Source organism: Meriones unguiculatus, chromosome 5 (assembly GCF_030254825.1).
Source record: "Meriones unguiculatus strain TT.TT164.6M chromosome 5, Bangor_MerUng_6.1, whole genome shotgun sequence".
Lineage (NCBI taxonomy): Eukaryota > Metazoa > Chordata > Mammalia > Rodentia > Muridae > Meriones > Meriones unguiculatus.
The window spans coordinates 104,685,550-104,704,044 of NC_083353.1; the positions used below are offsets into that span (position 1 = coordinate 104,685,550).

An 18,495-nucleotide genomic window follows, 5' to 3' on the forward strand; every position below is an offset into this window, starting at 1 on the left:
TGTGAGGCAGTGCAGAGCACCCGGTGCGTGACATAGCGTGACATTTGGTAAACAGTAGTAACTCATGCCTCTAAAGGATAGAGTCCCTGATTCAACTGCACAGGGACACATGCCACAGAAGGGGAGCCGTTCAGGCTCAGTTCTCTGCGCTCTCACAACTCTGCATTGCTGTGCGCTGGAATCTCGTGGGCATGGGTCGCCGTTTACAAGGCATGTTGTTCTCAGCGATGCCTCACCAGGTTCCACGGGGATTCTGTCAGTAACCAAAATGCCCAGTACATTTCCCCAGTGGACCCTCCAAGGTCCTTCTGTTGCCCTCACCACAGCCCAGGGCTTCCCTCTTCACATTGGGTGTCAGGGTCTGTGGTCCAGGGTGCCAGGAATCAAATAGCTTCCCTTTGTGGGGCTGGCTGAGATGCAGTACAGGGGTTTGGTAAAGGGATGAGCAAATACAACAGCCATCGTGGCTGAGGGGGAAACAGCATGTGGGTGGAGCTGGGCCCACCATCACCAAGTCTGACTCCTCGTGAGTGGTGAAACTCGAGGCCTTTGTGGGGAACCAGCAACAGTCTCTCTCCGTGTGACTTAGCAGCAGATGCGACAGGTGCCTCCGCCTGCATTCAGTTCCACTGCTTGGCTGCCTTGAAGTACGGCACTGGATTCAGAACACCGGGGCCCTGGACGGCCAAGGAGCCACAGGCCTCTGGTTATATCTTGATGATATGCCTGCTGGAGGTGAGTGGCCTCTTTTGGCAGAGAAGGGACAGTGCCTGGGTTAGCTATGTCCCTGTCCTGTTGGCTTAGAAGACAGGACATGGGGTTCTGGCTGCAGGGAGACCTAGATCATAAGCTCTGACAAGAGACTGGCTGGGTCTAGATCCTGGGGCAGGAGAAGCACCGGATCCATACAGGACCTACCATTAGTGTTGAACTGTGATGGGATCTAGGCACTGGGCCTGATTAGTAACATCTGTCACTGAAGTGGGCCAAGAAAGAAAGGATTTGGAATATCCATCTTTTTGTCTTGATTTTGTTTTCAGTACCCGGGGCAGAATCTTATCGTGCACAGAAGCGAGAGCCTTTTGTTGTGGTTTTGGACATGCCTGCCAACCAAACTCACTGTTTCTTGCATATCTGCTTGAGGTCACACTTAAATTCAGACTCTAAACCTTTCTCCCTTGTCTCTTTCTACAACAGCCCCTCCCTGAGGAGCCTTCCTCTCGCCCCACTTCTGACTCATTGTGTAGCCAGGGTTCGCCTCCCCAAGGGACCATGACCGGCTTCCACTTTTCTACATCCTTCCTCCCACTCCTTCTTTCCATCTTTCTTTGTTCACATATCCAAGCGAACCCTTCACAGCTGCTTCGTCCCGAGTGTTAGGTATGTCCTTGTCTCCAAAGGGCACAGAGAACTGTCATGCTCAACTGCCTGGAGGTGCTAAGTCTCAAATGATGAGTGGTTCTTGAGCTCTCTGGGAGCACCTTCCCCTTTTCCACTTTTCCAAGCCTGGGTCTGTTCCCTCCCCTTGACACTCCACTTCCACCCACCCTTTTCAGCCTCCTCTTTCTTTCATGGTACCTACCACAGTCCATATCAGATCTACTGTCCCCTGGACCCTTTCCACCAACCTCAGCTCTTTGGTAATAAGATGGAGAATCCCCAGGGGCCTTTATTTCTCCTCACCGGTCCTCAGCCCATCCCCCAGACCTGCTACGCATTTGTTGGTCTTGATGCCAGCCTTAGGGCTGCAATTTCTCACCCTGCTGTACATAAAGGCTGGGCATGCTAAACTCCATGATGCCTTGTTCTTCATATCTAGAAAGTGGGGTTTGAACAGTACCACTCCCACAGGGCTATTATGGGGCAAAGATGCATCCATCACATATGTGAACATGCTGGGAACACTGTTTGATGCCTGTTCAAAAACATGGACCACCATGATGGTCATGATGAGCTTTTTTTTTTTTTTTTAATATTTTAAAAGGAGACCCTTGGCTCAGTTTTCCTTTGGGGCAGAAGCCATTGATTTTAAGTATTTACCTTTTTTGCTTGCATCCATTTTGCCCTGGGGTTTCCCCTGCCTATCTGGGAGGGGTTATATCTTGAGGCACAGAGGAAAAGAAGGGTAGGAGCCTAGAGTGAGTCATACCCCATCCCCAGCTCCCTGCACTGGATGGCACCTGGCTACCTAGTAACCACGAATGTAGCTCTTTGCAATTATATGGGAGACATGATGTTCTGAACGAACCCTCAAATCACATTCCACCAAGGCATGTTCAGCCCGAGGCCCAGCCAGGAAGACAGAATGACAGAACAGCACACCGAGACACTCAAGTATAGAGCACGACGCTAGGAGCCTAGAGCCAGGGAAAGCCTCAAGTTGAGCAGTCAACAGTGGGTGGACGGGTCTGTGCTAAAATGGTAGCGTCTTGTTGCATCTCACTGGGCAAGCCATTTCTCCCCTTAGGCCTCACTGTTCCTTCCCTGGGATACTGTTGGTTTAGAAGCTGCTTTGCAGGCTTTTGGCCAGAATTTAACAAGAGTATGGAGCCCTTCTGTCTCCTGCAGTATCTCACAATTTAGAGGACGGCCCCTAGTCCTTCTATGGCCTCCGTTCCATGTCCACTGCCCCCCTCCCTGTCCCATCCCCTCGACCTTTCCTCTCAGCCTTTGCCCACCCGCTCCCGTCTACCCTCCAGCTACCACTGCCTCCCTACCCTGGTGCTCAGACATCCCGCTGTGCTGTATCCCAGTGTAGTTTCTTGTTCTCAGCCCCTAGAGCCTCCAGAAGCCTGGGTAAGCTCCCACACTGCTCTGTTCCTTGGCTTTTTCTTGCCACCCATGCTCCAATGCAAGTCCCATGAACACACGACTTATTAAGTGCTGTTTATGTCTCTGGGCCTGAAGCTGTGCTCGGTACAGAATAGGTGCTCAGGAAATGTGTGGGTGATTTCTAAGAGGATTCATGAGAACTAATTGTCATTGGTAGCTATGCACACACTTAACCAGGGTACCAAAGCCAGTTTCCAAATACCACGGGCCTCAGCTCCCTTGGTTACATCTTGAGTTTGTTTCTTTCCACAAAGGAGCCAGGCCAGTGCCCTTAAACCTTATGCTGATTGGTTCAACGTCTCCTAGAGGCAATTCTTTTTCAGGCACTCATTGTATTGTTAAACCATCAGTGACTGGAAAGCATGTTCACAGAAGGTCATCATGCCCGGCAAGTTGGGGGACAAAGCTGAAGTTCTGGACTGAGGTGGCATGTTTTCCCACAGGCCTTGAAGAGCTGTATGAACTGGAGAGCTGGGACCAACCTGAGAGCTGAGTGAACAGAGTTGGTGCCAGCAGGCTTAAGCTCCTGTCTGACTTCTGCCACTTGTTAAGGTGTGAGCTGGCACACAGCACCTTGGTCCCCTCATCTGAAAGATGCTGACAACACAGGCAGCTGCTGTCATCCAAGCTGGCCTGCCTTACCCAGGTGAGGTCTCTATCAGGCCCCATGCAGCTGCCTGTTCTCCATTAGTGCCCTGAAACATGGCTGCTCCCATGGTGCTTGTTAGTACACTTTGGACAAGCCTGGGTAGGTGTGGAACTGTAGAGAAGCTCAGAGTTCGGATCAAACAGCCATCAGACCCAGGGTAGGAACGTGAGAGAAACAGACTTTCAGCCTGGTCCGGAAGCATCCAAGCACACTACACTCCCTTGTGCCATCCTCTGTCTGGGTAATTGCAGTTTTTGCCTCCCTGTTCAAGAGGAAGCCTTCCACCGCCTACCAGAGCCAAACCCAGATCTCGCCCAGCCTCCCTCTGTGACCCAAGGCTAACAAGGGGCAGCCGGGGTGGACCTCTGCCAGCTTAGACCTGCTCAGAGGGCCTCTGGGCTTGGGGATCTCCTCTAATACTCGAGGATCAGTGGGGCCAAAGGGGCAGAGATTTCCTCACCAGGAAGAGGGAGACCCCTTGGGGAAGTGAGTGAGGAGGCTGTGCGGTGGAGATGGCTGGAGCGGGACTGGGCTGCGGTTGTGGGCAGGGCCGGGTAGAAGGGAGCTTTCAGCAGGTGTGCATGCGCACATGCTCAGGCACACACAACTTCTAGGTGTTGCATTTCAGAGAGAATGAAATCGCCCTTGCCTTCAAGAGGTGGGAATCCCCATACCCAAGACTGTGTCTCTGCTCAAGAGATGCCTTCAGCTGACCTTCTCTGAGGGAAAGGGAGACAGACACTCAGGCCTTTGGAACGTGAGAGGAAGTTTGGGAACATCAAAGCCATGTGTGGTCCTCAGCAGCACAACTTTGCAGGGACATTTCTTTTCTGCCCCAAGCCATATCCAGCACACTCCTCTAGGTTTCTTCCCTGGGCACAGGCCATAGTACTGGGCACCACTTGGTTTTAGCACTGAGAGGCCCCTCTTTTAGCCACCATGCAGTCTCCAGTTGCCCCCAACAGGAAGGGTGGTAAGGAAAAAACAGAAGATCAGCAAGGGCAGGACCCCCCCCCCCCCAAAGAAAAGCCCAGGATTACCCACTGGCCCTGGGCCGGGTTCTCCCAGAGAATCCATTTCTTTTTAACAAAATAGAAGGCTGAAGAGTTTATTCTCCTGAGCTTCTGTGATGTTCAAAGACCATGAAGATCACTGGGCTCATAGAGGGACTAGCAGACCCAAGTGAAGGAGATACAGCTGTATGCGCCTTCAGGATGCACAGATGGCTCTTTTAGGCATTTAGCACATCAGGAGCAATGCAGGTAAACGATGCCTCAGTCTCACTGCCAGCTCGCCCTACCCAATCATGTCTGGCCCTGAGCACCGGCACGTTTAGGAGAAAGTGAAAGGTGTCAGGTCACTGAGTTGGATTACCATGCCTCCAAGGTGGGCAGAGGCCTGTGGACGCCCCTCATCTCCCAGGATGGATGGTCAAGACCATGGGTTCTCACTTATTCAGCCATAGGTTTTCTTCCCATAGCCATGTGACTCGGGCAAGTCCGCCAATCTCTCTGGGCCACATCACCGAATGGGGTGAGTGTTTGGGGGGGGTTCTTCCTTCTACAGGTGTGAGACACTGGTAAAAAGGTTGGTTATCTACTTGTTTGTTTCTGGAGGATGGGCAGTGCCCTCTCCCTGCAGGCTCCCTTCCTAGTCAGGTCCCCTGATGGCCTTCTGTCTACTACATGGCCCCAAGTAAGGGACGGTACAGGCTTGGAGGTGGACTCCTTACTCTGGAGTATCAGTGAGCTCTTGGTATGTCATGATGAACCAGGCCATGCGCGTTGAGAAAGGGCTAAAGTCTGGAGAACAAGTATTCCAGCTTCTAGCCACCAAAGAGTCTCCGGTGTCTCCTTCACCTCTCCTATCCTCATGGGGTCTGCTCCAGGATGCTTGTCCCTTTGGGTGTCTATTCTCTAGGGGGTCTCCAAGAAAAGACATCCAGACAGGGAGAGTTGGTGAGGGGGGATATTATACTCAGTTATTTTTGCCCCTGGAGGCCATGAGGGTCAGGTGAGGCTCAGCATGGCTACTCAGAGTCTCTGTACCTCTCTGGTCTTTCTATTTTCTTTTCTCAGAATTACACCTGAATCCTTTAAAAATTCCCTGGGAGCATGTGCAATTGTGAGTTAGAAAGTGAAGAGAAAGAGGAGGGACAGAAAGGGAAGGGGGAAAAGAAGGAAGGAGAGGAGAGACGAAAAAGGACTAAAGGGGAGAGTGAGAAGGGAAGGAAATGGATGTAAAGGTGAAAGGCAATAAAACAGAAGGAAGTAGAAAAATATAATTAGAAAATACATCTTAAAGAAATGGTGAGGAAGCAGACAAAACACACGCTGGGTTTGGCTCAGATAAAGCTCTTTCGTATAGCTCATAAAGGATTCTCCCACAGGGGAGAGTTTTGAGAGCTGTCCATCAAGATATGCCACCTTTCTGGCCTGGGGGGGGGTAAGCATGTGAACAAATTCAGCCAATGACTCCCAGACACTCTCTTCTGGCTGGGGTGGCTCATACCTGCTTGTTAAACTGTCATTAGAATTCTGTGGCCTAAACTTATAATAAGAGTATACACTGCCGCTTAAAAGGCTGCTGAGATGCTGAAGAGATGGTTCAGTGGTGAAGGGCATAGGGTGCCCTTCCGGAGAACATCTGTTTGATTCCCAGCATCTACAGGCTGACTTAACAACTGTTTGAAACTAGTCCCAGGGAATCTGGCACCCTCTTCTGGCCTCTGCACATACATGATGCACAGACATGCATGCAGGGAAAGCCATCACTTCATACTTCTTTGAGCATGTCTCCCTAGGTCTCTCTCCTGGGGGAGTCTGTGTGGTGTGGGCACAATGCTGCCCATCTCTTCCCAACCCCTTGTTTTCTGTTGTCCCTAAAGCAGTGGCAGTATTTATACCCTGGGAAGGGACACACACTGCAGAGGAGAATCCTGCTATGGAGAGCTGGGTGCTACCCACTTCCCACAACAGTTCAGTTCAGAATCCTCAGTGACTTGAGGAGCTGATTGTTCCTAATCCTTACTCCCATCCCCAGCTCTCCAAAAGACAGTTGCTCTGCCAGACCTCCCGCTGAGCACTACACATCTCAGGGTCAAACCTCCGGAGCACTTAGCTAGGGGTCCTGGGTTTCCTTTTCCAGGAGCCCACAGCCACTCTACTCCTGCCATTTTATGCCACTAGGTCCTTTCTGGGGCTCACAACCTACAACCATAGCTGACAATGCTCTTGAAACGACATGACTGAGAGAAGAGAGCGTATTCCTGCTATCATTATACAGGCATGCGCTCACTGCTCCTTCTAGCCCTTTCTTCTTGCACCTGCTTGCGTGGAGTCGTCACCTTTGTTGGAACGCACAAGACAAACCCCGCCTCTTTCTCTGTATTTGTTCATAAGTGTGTGTGTGTGTGTGTGTGTGTGTGTGTGTGCAGGCAAGAGGTTGATGTGTGTCTCCCTCTCCATCTTACAGCTGAGGCAGGGTCCTTGACTGATTCAGCTGGACTGGCTAGCCAGCAAGCTCCAGGGACACCCTGCCTCCACTTCTCTGATGCTGCAGTTAGAATTGTCCTGCCCATCCCCAGCTTCATGTGTTTTTGCTGTCCTCGTGTTTGTGTGCAAAGCATTTACCAGCCAAGCTGTCTCTCCAGCCCCTGTCCTCTCTCCTTCCTTCAAAAAGCTGTTTTGCAGGGCTCATCTTCACTGTTTTATCTTCTCTATATAACTATCACTTTCCAAAATGTTCCAAAAGTGCTACACACAGAAGCAGAAAGGGACTTTGCTGCTGCCCTCATGTTGGCATTTAAGAATCAGCTGTCACCCCCTGCTCCTCACCTCACACAAAAAGAACGGAGCCATCAGGGGTGCCCTGGCTCTAATTTGGATTGCTGCCAGATGCCCAGCAAGCTTGGTGTATCCTCTATCTCTTTTCAACCTAAGTTGTTTTTATTTGTCTGTTTGTTTTCGAGATAGGGTTTCTCTGTGTAGCCCTGGCTGTCCTGAAACTCACTTTGTAGACCAGGATATCCTGGAACTCACAGAGATCTGCCTGCCTCTGTCTCCCGAACACTGGGATCAAACGTGTGTGCCAACACCACCCAGCTCAGTCCAATCTCCTTGTTTAAATATCTATATTTCTTTGAATTCTTATTAGAACATTTAAAGTGTGTTTTGCTTTTTGAGTGTGTGTGTGTGTGTGTGCACTTATGCATGTGTGTTAGTACCTGTGTGCCACAGCAGGTGTAAGGAGACTGGAGGACACCTAGTGGGAGTCACTTCTCTCTTGCACCATTTGGGTCCTGGGGATTGGATTCAGGTCATCAGCCTGACAGCAAGCACCATCTTGCCCCTCTTTAGACTGGTGTTCAGCTGGGGCTCTGGAGTTTCCAGTTTATCTCGAATCTCCATCCCTCTCTCTACATATCTCTGTGGCCTTGGGCAGGTGATTTAATTTCCTTGCGCCCCAGTTCTCCTGTTTGCACTCATTTGTATGAGTTACTGTGTCGATTCAGTGGGACAGAGATTTTTCAGGCTCTCAGAAGGTCGCTTAAAACACCCTGATGGCTTGCTTGCTTATTTGAATTAGCGCAAGTTCTCTTTCTAACTCCTGCCCCAAGTCCCAGCCACACCCATTCCATATTCCTTTCTTCCTCACCTCTGCAACTCTCTTCATGCTGGAGCACCTTTCCCTATTCCAACTGTTTACATTTCAGACGGTCGTGTTCAGATAGTGCCTCTTCCATGCAGCCCTCCTGGATCCTACAGCCAGAAATGCCAGCTCTTGCCTATTAACCCTATAAGGAATTGTCCAAAGCTATCTTACAGAGGGGACAGGTCTTCTAACCTTATGGGGCTACCTGGGCAGACCACAGAGGTTTGTGGGGAACTTTCTTTGAGATGGAAGCCAGTGTTGTCATCTGGGTACCAGGGAGCCACAGGCCTGGGGTGCTTATTTCCATGGGCTATAAATAACTGTCTGAAACCATGGCAGGAGCCAGGACTGTACTAGGTGGAGTAAGGTAACCACTTTGAGGCGAGGAGCCTGTGTGGCTGACTCATCCACCCTGCCTAGGCTTCTCAGGTGACAGGTACCTGTAAAGAGAGGCAGTTTCGGCTGTCCTGAGCCACACCTGGCCCCATGGGACCCAGGCTGGTCTTAGAGCTGAAGCCCTGTGAATGTTACAGCTGATCCAAACACTAAGAAATATGTCTCCTCCCTTAGCCCATTTGACAGATAGGGAAACTGAGACTCAGGGAGGGGGAGCAATTGAAAATCAGGCCCTTGAACTTTCAGAAACCAATGGATTCTTGCCAGGGGACACCCATGTGTGGGTTCACTGTGAAGCCCAGATGGCCAGGGTAGGGCCATATTCTGGCTTGAATTCTCAATATGTGCCATGTTAGAGAACCATCACCCCACATGGCAGTGATCTTTGAAAGGTGACAAGATCATGTACACTCTGCCTTCATGAAGAGAGTTGTGGTGGGACAGGGTTAGTAACTGTGGGGGTGACTTGTCAGTGGAGGAGAACGTTCTGAGGAAAAGACAGGCCAAGTTGCTTTCCTCCCTACCCTGTCCCCTCTTCCAGCTATCAGCCCTTCTGCCATCTTCTCTGGAACAGCGGGCCTCACCAGAAGTGGCTCCCTGACCCTGACTTTTACCTCCAGAACTATTGGAAATGTATTTCATAAGGTGTAGCTCAACAGATATCACTACAGGAGACAGATAAGGATGCAGGGGGCTTAGGTCTACAGTGAAGTGGGGTGCCCAGAGTTCCAGCCGCTTGGTACCCACCCTCCTATTCTCTGGTACTTCCATGGAACCCTGGAGTACCAGGGAACCAGCTATGAGAACCGCTTCCCTGAATTCGTACTTCTTTGGCTCATCCAGCCCCTGCGATGGGCTTGTCGAGGACTCTACCCTTAGGGAGCCTGAAGGTCCTCCTCATACTCACACAGACAGGCGTAAGCAGTACTACCTGAGGTAATGGTCTAAACATACAGCACAAGCAAACTGACAGCATTAGTCCTTTTTTCTTTGCTGTGATAAAGCACTGGCATGAGCAAGTTAAGGGAGAAGGGTTTTTTTTTTTTTTTTTTCTGGCTTACAGTCTGAGGAGGATGCAGATCATCACGGAGGGGAACGGGGAGTCACAGAAGGAGAAATTGGTCACATGAATCCACAGTTGAGAAGCAAAGAACAGTGAAGACCAGCGCTCAGCTCACTTTCTCCTATTTACAGAGTCTAGGAGCCCAGCTCAGGGAATGGTGCCTCCCACGGTGGGCAAGTATTCCTTAATGAACGAGATAACCCTCCCATAGGCATCTGTTACCTAGGTGCTTCTGAACTGTATTAGATTCACCATCACATCTGTTAAACCCAGACTGTACAAAACCATTTATAACCTGTGGCCAGAGACCCCTGCTCTTGGAAGGCTGCTCTAGAAAATGCTCGGGTCTTACTTACACTTACTTTGGTCCTCACTCAAGAGTCTTCACACTTGCTGTTTCCAACTGAAATAATACTTTCTTCCTATGGCTGGGCATTCAGTGCCTCCCTGTCCTTTGAGCTTAGCTTAGAGAAAGCCTCTTCCAGTTTTGACTCTCCCTAGGGAGGGTCAGTGCTCCCCTTACCTTTAGCACTCTCCCTTTCATTGCAGTGACTCCTGTCTGTCACACTCACAGCCAAGGATCATTGGTGGTACATGCTAAGGGAGAGGCTCTGAGCCTCGGTGTCCTCCTATGTCATCTGGGATGGAAACAGTTCCTGGCTCTCAAGGATGATGGGAAGACACTGGGACACAAAGCCACCAAGGGTGATACCTACAGGTAAGCGTGCTCTGACTAGCCTGTGGTGTCACTGCTATGGTTGGTTCCTGCTGTAAATATACGCCTAGACCAGAGAGTGATAGAGCAAGCAGAGCTTGGTGGCCCACGTGTGACTCCCTCTGGGACCTTTAGGAAGTTGGGAGAGAGTATGTCTAGGAAAGATTCTGTTTCCCCTTCATCCTCCCCACTGGCTGGACTGGAGCCCTGGCTGCCTGTGGCTTCCCAATTGCTTACAAACTCTTACACTAGTTTCTGGCCTGATTACCCTGACCTTGGACCAGAAGTGGGTGTCTGTGAAGGCTGCCTGCTGCTCAGCATCCCAGATGCAGTCATGTGGCACAAACATTGTTCTCTAGGAAACCTGGAAGCTATCTCGTCTCTTTACAGGGAAGGAGGTGCGGTCCAAACCTGCACATCGTAGATATGGAACATATAATAAGGCTCAAGGCAGGAGCGACTGGCTCAGGGGCCTCCACGAGAGAGTCGGAGCTCAAAGCCAATGCTCTTCTCATTCTTTTTTGAGCACACAGTGGGGTTATGGTTTAGTGCTTATCTGTTCTGTAAACCAAAGATGGCTTTGTTTTGAGAATCAGGCAACCTTCCCTCTCTACACTTCCGTTTTCTGTTGAGGTTCCTGGGAGACTGTGCTGAAAGCCTCTGATAGGACTCTTGGGCCCACAGTCAGTGACACAGCCAGCAGCTTTTGGCTTTAGCATTGCCACTCTGTGAGTCTTCCTAAAGCAAGGCCCCTCCTGCCAACACTGTGACCTTGCTGTGTGCCTGGCTGTGCAGAGCATTGCTGACTGGCCATCAGGGCCCCCACATCTTGCTGAGATCCCCCAGAAGCCTTTTAAAGGTCAGCTGCAGGGTGGCCCTTTCTTGAACTGCTCTCTGCTCTCCCCTGTACTCCACGTAGAGCCGAGCACCCGGGACAATCCCCAGCATGCGCTGATGGGCTCCTGGATCTATTCTATTGATGATTCAGATGCTGTGTGGGCGCCACTCTGGAGAGCTGCTCCACTGACTCACAGGCGTCCAGATCAATCTGCTTTTAAAGGACTTTTCTTCATGGTGGGGGTGTCTCATGGAGGGTGTGTATGCACTCCAAAGCAAATGGCAGGCTTATAAAAACAACAACAACTTACAGTCTCCTACGTGTTGTGCAAGTTCACTCATCTGCTAAGATTGGGTGTTGGTCCCTCATCACTAATTTAAGCCCAACGTGTCCCCCTAAAGTCACACGGAGATCACCAGAGAAGAATGACGATAGCTAAGGCTGAGGCCACAGCCACCATGTGTCAGGCTCACGGCACATTGTGTGAATTTCTTTACTTTTCACAGCAATGCTACGAAAGGTATACAGTCTCAGGCCACCTTACAGATGAGGAAACTGAGGCCCAAATGACCCGAAGATAGACAGGAAAAGGAACCAAGACTTGGCCATGACCTCCGCTGTCTCTTCATTGCTGCAACACTTGTCACGGGATGGAATATGCCAGCTACCTCGGCACTGCCCTGGTTCTCTGGGAGTCATTATTAAGGGGCGGAGTTGGGCTGCTTGCTGGAGTTGGGGTGTAACTGGTGTTCTGGGACTTTCCATGTCCCTTAGCTGTCTCCTCAACCTCTTCTTCCTTGGGAGCATAGTATCTGCTTTGCCTCCTCCTGGTCACACGTGCAGTGGGCCTAGAAGCCCTCGTGGTTCTGTATATAGTCTCCTCTTTAACCTCTATTGGTCTTGGAGAGACGGATTTGATTGGTTCGAGAGCGGTCATGTGACCACAGAGAGCCCAGTGAGACTCTCTTCTGGGATTTAAAGCCGTGACTTATGAGGAAAGTGATGCCTTTTGCTTCTGGGGAGACTGGTATGGGAGAGCCTCGGCTTGAGTCTCCCGGAGTCCCCAACACAGGGACAGCGGAAGTCAGGCAGAGCAGGAGGGGTGGGTAGTCGTCTACACAGCACTGGAGCCAGCTATGCCTATGGCTGACGTCTCCACGTACAGACAGAAAATCCGTTCTAAATGGCAGAAGCCTATGTGAGATGATGGTCAGTGCGGAGCAACTCGGCAAATCCTACAAGGAGATTCTTTTTCATTGAGACATTGTTTCATGTAGCCCAGGCTGGCCTTGGACTCCCTGTGTAGCTAAGGATGACTCTCCACCTACTGAGTCTGTACCCCCATGCCTGGTTTATGTGGTGCCAGGAATGGAACTCAGGCCTTGTGCTGGTCAGGTGAGCACTCTACCCACTGACCCACACCTCCAGCCCCAAACGAAGATTTTTAAAGCTGTTTTGAGTCATGGTCTCCCTGAGGCAGAGGAAACAGCATTTCACAGAGGAAAACCAAAATTTCAAAGCTCTCAAGCCCCCTAAGCAGGCGGGTCAGGTGGGGACTGGCATCCTTTCAGTTTTTTCTCTTTGCTCCTCATTTATCTGAGAAGGTGGCTGAATTGCTCAGCTTGGGAATAGCTGTCTGAGTCCTGCTCTTCTGAGACTTACACCGTACAGGGTTAAGAGCCCTGCAAAGGACTATAAATCCTTCTAGAAAGACTCTGGGGAACAGGCAAGCCTATTCACTTGGCTCCAGTCCGTGGAGGTGTCCCCATGTGGAATCTGCATTCCAGTAGCCCCGTCTCACCTTGCCTGGGACACTGCTACCTCTCTGATGCCTTAGTTTCCCAGGTGACCCTTCAGGGGCCCAGTGTCCCACGGGAAGACACAGCACACGAAGACAGAAAGATAGAAGGCTTCACTCACTACCCTACACCTTCTGGGTCCCCAGGCTATGGCAGATCCCTGGAGAACACAAGAGCTGTTTTCCATCACGGTTCCTATGCACAAGGTGTACCTCATCTCCCACGAACTGTTCCCCATCCTCTGCCTCTTGCCCCGTGGTGTAGGCTGGCTTGGGAGTCATCTAAAATTAACCACAGGCTCCCCTTTACAACACAGCCGGCATGGTGTCAGGTTCCCAGCGCTGTCCTGGCCCTTTCGTCAACCTTGTTTCCCCCACTGTGAGACACTCAGTGATAAACACCTGACAGGGACCTGTCCCAGGCACCCTTCCTGTGGGGTCAGGGAGGGAAGGGTAAGGCCACAGAGCCTCATGTGGCTCAGGGCCATGCTGGGCATGGGGAACCAGAGCTACCTGTCTCATGGGTGACACAAAATGTTCCATGTCCTTACCCCTGGGGCCCCAGCTCCATCCCCCGCAGGGAGGGGTACCAGGCATGCTTGCCTCTTCCTCACCCCTGCTTCTCACTCTAGATAACTGCTTAAGTCCTTCCACAGGGTTACCCCAGAAAACAATGCAAGCTTCTGCTCTAGGCCTGGACCTCCAACACTGGTCCCCCTCCCCCGCACTTTCCACCTCCTTAAAGAGCACATACAATCCTCACTGGGGACCATCTTATCTGCTCCCCTAACTCCTTCACAGGGCCAGGGGCATGTGGACCGCTTTTAAAAGCACTCAGTATGGTGGCAGCAAAGGTGACCTGTGTTACCTGGGCTGCATCAATGGATTATGGAATCAAGTGGCCACCAGGTGCTGCTGTTTTCCCTATGCACAGATAAGGTATCAGAGGCCCCGGAAGTTTCACAGAGCTCTCCTTGCTTTAAGAGAAAACCATGCTTTCTTGAAGAGAAAGCCACAGATGAAACCCTGCCATCCCAGGCTGGAAGAGCATGTAAGGAGAACTATCAGCAGTGAGTGGGGAAGGGCATTGTCCAGCAGTGGACATGGAACTAAGTGCAGAGGGGCACAGATGCACTGGCCTCATGGGGTGTCTCTAAAGTCAAACCTCTGTGCAGACAAGCCAGAACCGCTGACAAACAGGAGCCGGGCCCACAAAGTGCTGCGGGCAGAGTCACACTGCTGGAAGCCTCAGGTTCCATCTCTTACTCAGAGAGCTTTTGCCCTAAATTCAGCTGGCTGAGGTGGAGGCTGCCATAAACAGGGATGGGTCAGTTTCCTGCTCCAGCTCTCTGATCTGAATGGCACAGGGTGCCAGAACGGCCAGTATGGTTCTCCATCTGGAGCAGGCACAGCCCAGACCATGTGACTTCTGAATGAGAGTTGGGGGCTCAGATTTAAGCACTGTTTGAAAACCAGAAGGTCAAATACAGCAGGGTAGATGCTGAACCTGAGGCAGCAGGGGGAAAAGTGTTACGGGAGCTCAGCCATACTTAGGCTTGGCCTACCGAGGAGTGTCCCTAGGTGTGATACTGTACTCATTTAACGATAGTGGTGGCCTCCACACGTCTGCAGAACACCAGCTACGGATCCGGATAATCATACATAACTCTGTTAGGAGAACACCACTGCTTCTTCCATAATGCCAATAACAACAAAAGCCATCGCTGCTGGGTACCTAGATTCTGGGTACTTGGTTTGAGTCACTCAGTATGCATGACAACTATATTCAATGGGAAGTGGCAACGTTCTGTCTTGGGACTGGACTGTCAGGTCCTCTGAGCTGCTTCACATTGTCCTCACAAGCCTAGAAGGTCACTGCAATCATTAGCTCCATAGAGACCATGGAGGCACATAGAAGCTGAGTAACATACCCAGAGTCCCTTAGCTGGAGGGTGGCAGAGCTGGGATTTGAACCCAGGTCCTCCACATCTGGAGATCTGCAGCAGTTTGCCCTTTTGCTCTCCCCTATGTTTCCATCTCTCCTGCCACCCTGAAAGAACTTTCTAGAAACCAATATAACAGGATTGGTTAATCCAGTGATGGCTTTCCCTCCATAGATATCTTTCTTAGAAACCTCAGGTCCAGGGAAGCAAAGCTCAGAGAGGACAAAAGCCCAGAAGCATGGGGCTGGCTGAGCAACAGACAGAGGAAAATCCATTCTGTCATTTATACCTAGCTTCTAACTTCTCACCATGTCGCATGTGTATGGACTTTTGCAAGAAGCAGCATTCTGTGTCATGATCACACACGTTCCTATCTCCTTCATAGCCAAAGTCCAAACATTTCTTTCAGGAAGCCTTCCAGATCCTCCCTGTCCACCTGCCTCACCACTCCTGGGAACATCAGCTATCCCTGTGCTCACTCCCAGTACCTGTTGTGTGGATGCCCAGCTGCTGGAGGGCTCTCCGAGTGTCACTAGACAGCTAGTCAGCCTTCTTTGGTGGCAGGCAACCAGGCTGGGGGCTGGGTTTACATAGGAAGGAGGCAGAGTTCTTATCCTCAGGTTCACACTTGCTCCCCCATCCCCTCCAGCAGTGCAGAGCAGACGACTGTATGAAAATGGTTCTGTTTAGTGCTAGAGTTAGGTAATGCATGGCCCCACATGCTGGAGTCCAGAGAGCTTGGCTAGTGGAGGTGGGGTCGTTAATCTGGGACCCACAGCTGTTAGAGACCCCAAAGCAGTGAGCCACATCTGTTTTCAACAGTCTGTTCTTTGCCTGTGGAGATGGTCACCGCCTCCACTAGCTTCTCCCTAGAACTAGGACCCAAAGACATTGAATGGTCTTCTATTCAAAGGCAAAGGCCACTCAGGCACCTTTGTCTCCTGGCAGGCCGGGTACCAGCCAGGTGGCAGGCGAACACGGTCCCTTGTGCCAGAAATTGACTGGTAGAAACATGGGGGTGTGGTGCAGGATCCCCAAGCAGAGTTCCCAATCTTCTTAGGGCCCCACATGGCTGTTTTCAGGTCCAGAGTCCGAACAGATACCTCCTTTATGCCTCCTCTCCCCACCGAATCATGCTCTCAGAGTTCTAGCTCAGCCTATGGGCAAGGTATCAGGGAGGGCAGGCAGGACGGGGAGGGACAGGCTTTCTCAGCTTCACCCAAGAGGAAAGAGCACAGACGCTCAACAGACACTGGGAAACAGCGGGTACTAACACACGACCATCAGCCTACGTGGCTGGGTCCCAAGGGCCTCATAAGCTCCACAAAGCAGCCCCAGCACCAATGGGCCAGAGCTGGTGTCTAGCAGTGCCCAGCTATGAACACAGGGCGTTGCGGGAAGGACATCTTTCTCCAAACCTAGCTGCCACCCATATCCCAGACTGCAATCTTTACTTGAGGGAGTAACTGCTATCCGCTTACAAAAACCATAGTTGCCAATCACTGAGTGCCTACTGCATGCCCGAGTGTGCAGCAAGCTCTTGCACAGGAAGCGCTGGCTTCATATTCCAGAGGAAAGAGGCCCAGGCTCAGGGTAGCCATTGTTCTATGTATGTCACAGGCCTGGGAGAGTCAGGGTAGAGCTCACCTGCCTGTGCCCCTGGCTTTGTATAGGGAAGGCTTCCCAAATGGCCACAGTGAGTAGCTAGCAGCGGACAGAGTAGAAATAGAACCCCAGCAAGGCTGGGTTCTCTTTACTCTGCCTCTTGGAGAATGCCCATCTCTGCCTCTGGAAAGGCAGCAGGAGAGTGCTGCTCACTGGAAGCCCCAGGCCTGTTTACCTTGTGAAGTTGTAAGACATCCTCATTCTACTCTCCAGGGCAGAGGACACCCACCATCTTGTCCATCATAGCCTGTAATTGGCTCCCCAGCCCATTCCCCTCCAGAGTCCCAGCAGTCTTTATCCAGAGCCTGGCTTTGTGACACTGCCACGGCAACCCGGAGATGGACCATGCTGTGACAACTGGAATTAGCTTCCTGTCTTCAGTGTTGTGGGTCCATACCCAAGCCAGCCATCAGGAGGGCACTTTTGAGGTTTGCTCATGGTAGACAAATGTGGGTAGGAGGTTGGATTCTGAGCTACAATCAGAGTGTGGGACCCATCCTATGTTTGGACACAGGAGAGCCGGACATAGCTTCTCTTTGAGTCCCTTCCGGTCAATCAACTGTCCTGCCTCAAAGCCAGATGCCTCTTGGTTCTCACAGAGGTGATAGTGACCACTCCTTCAGGCTGACTTGTCATACTCTTTCCAGAGTACAGCCCTCACCCAACAGTCTTACTGACATTTTCTCCACAAGTGGCATGGGTCAGACATGACCGGTGATGAGGTTCAACCTCCTTGCTAAGGCATCAGTGTTTCATCCCCACTGTTAGGCTTCGTGGACACAGGCCCTGGAGCCAGCTCCGCAGCAGCCCAGGCCTAAGCCTCCCATACCTACCTTCAACAGGCGAGGTTTTGAGGCGCCGGCAGATGGCTTCAGTGTCCCCATATGTCTCCTTGATCTTGACCACAGCCTCTGTGCCCCGAAGCTCCATGAGGGAGCGTAGCTCCTCCATGGTACACCCGAACTCGCCCCCATGGCTCGACTCGTTTCTTTGGTTTTTAGAATAAAAGTCGCTGTTGGTCATATCACCCATGTTTGCTGAAGTCTCTGCTCAGGCTGGGCCTGAGGGTCAGCACTGGAAAAGGGCCTTCTGGGTGATGGCTGCGTGCGGCTGTCCTCAGTATACCCTCACCAGAGGGTAGTAGCTTGAGGCAGCCAACTCTGAGTCCCAGGAGGAGGTGATGGCTGAGGTGGGCTGGCAACAGCACTGGAGAGCTCTGAGGAGTGTCCCCAGGAGTGGGGTGAAGTCCAGGGGCCAGAAAGCCTCAGGGCTCTTGACCCAGGAGTCTCCATTCAGTGGGGTCCATGTTGATCCCTGGGGCTGGCATCTACATGGTCGGGACAGCTCCTGTGGAGACAATCACAGAGTGATCAATGAGAGTCAGACATCGAGGTCCCATGGGACAGGTGCTTAGGAGGATCAAGGAATGGGTGTCAACACGCCACCCTCAGGAATCATTGACCACTCACTCGTGTAGTCTACCACGCATGTCTGGGTCAACATCCCCTCAACACACTGGCATACTGCCAATCCATTGGCTAACATGTTACTCCAGTCCTAAGCTATAACCTGGGAATGCTTCAGGACATAGCTTAACCCCATGTGACACACTGACCTCCCCCACACACCCTGGGGTACAAATGCCCTCTTGCCAAACACAGCCCAGATGCAATGAAACACACCAACTGCTCTCTTTGTGTCCATCCCACTGTCACATATGTCCCAGCACAGGGATCCATTTCACGCCACCCTGATGGAGATAGCTTCCGTGCATGCTGTCACACACTGTCACATCTCTAGGCATAACTGAATGTCCCCTGATAAACACACAGAAGACCTCATTTCCCTTTCTCTGACTGGCCCTCTGTATTTACATATGCTCTTTGTCCAGGCAGTCTGGGACGCAACTCCTCTCCCCACACAACCCTGACCCTTCCCTACAA

At 51.5% G+C, this 18,495-nt stretch overlaps 2 protein-coding genes across 12 annotated transcripts in view; both read right to left on the reverse strand.

The window, feature by feature from the left end:
- Window positions 1-17,584, reverse strand: part of Atp2b2 (ATPase plasma membrane Ca2+ transporting 2) — a 104,589-nt gene extending 87,005 nt beyond the window's left edge. For all 11 annotated transcript variants that reach the window (XR_009591912.1, XM_060383950.1, XM_021637680.2 and 8 more), the window contains exon 1: window positions 17,386-17,584. Coding sequence is in view for 10 of the 11 variants with exons in the window: in XM_060383950.1 (XP_060239933.1) it covers window positions 17,386-17,584 (199 nt within the window). In the remaining variant the exon portion in view is untranslated. The remainder of the gene's footprint in view (window positions 1-17,385) is intronic.
- Window positions 17,585-17,668: 84 nt separating this feature from the next.
- LOC132654159 (alanine and glycine-rich protein-like) overlaps window positions 17,669-18,495 on the reverse strand; it is a 188,378-nt gene continuing 187,551 nt past the window's right edge. The window contains exon 4 of the mRNA XM_060383411.1: window positions 17,669-17,899. Within this exon, the coding sequence (XP_060239394.1) occupies window positions 17,669-17,899 (231 nt within the window). The remainder of the gene's footprint in view (window positions 17,900-18,495) is intronic.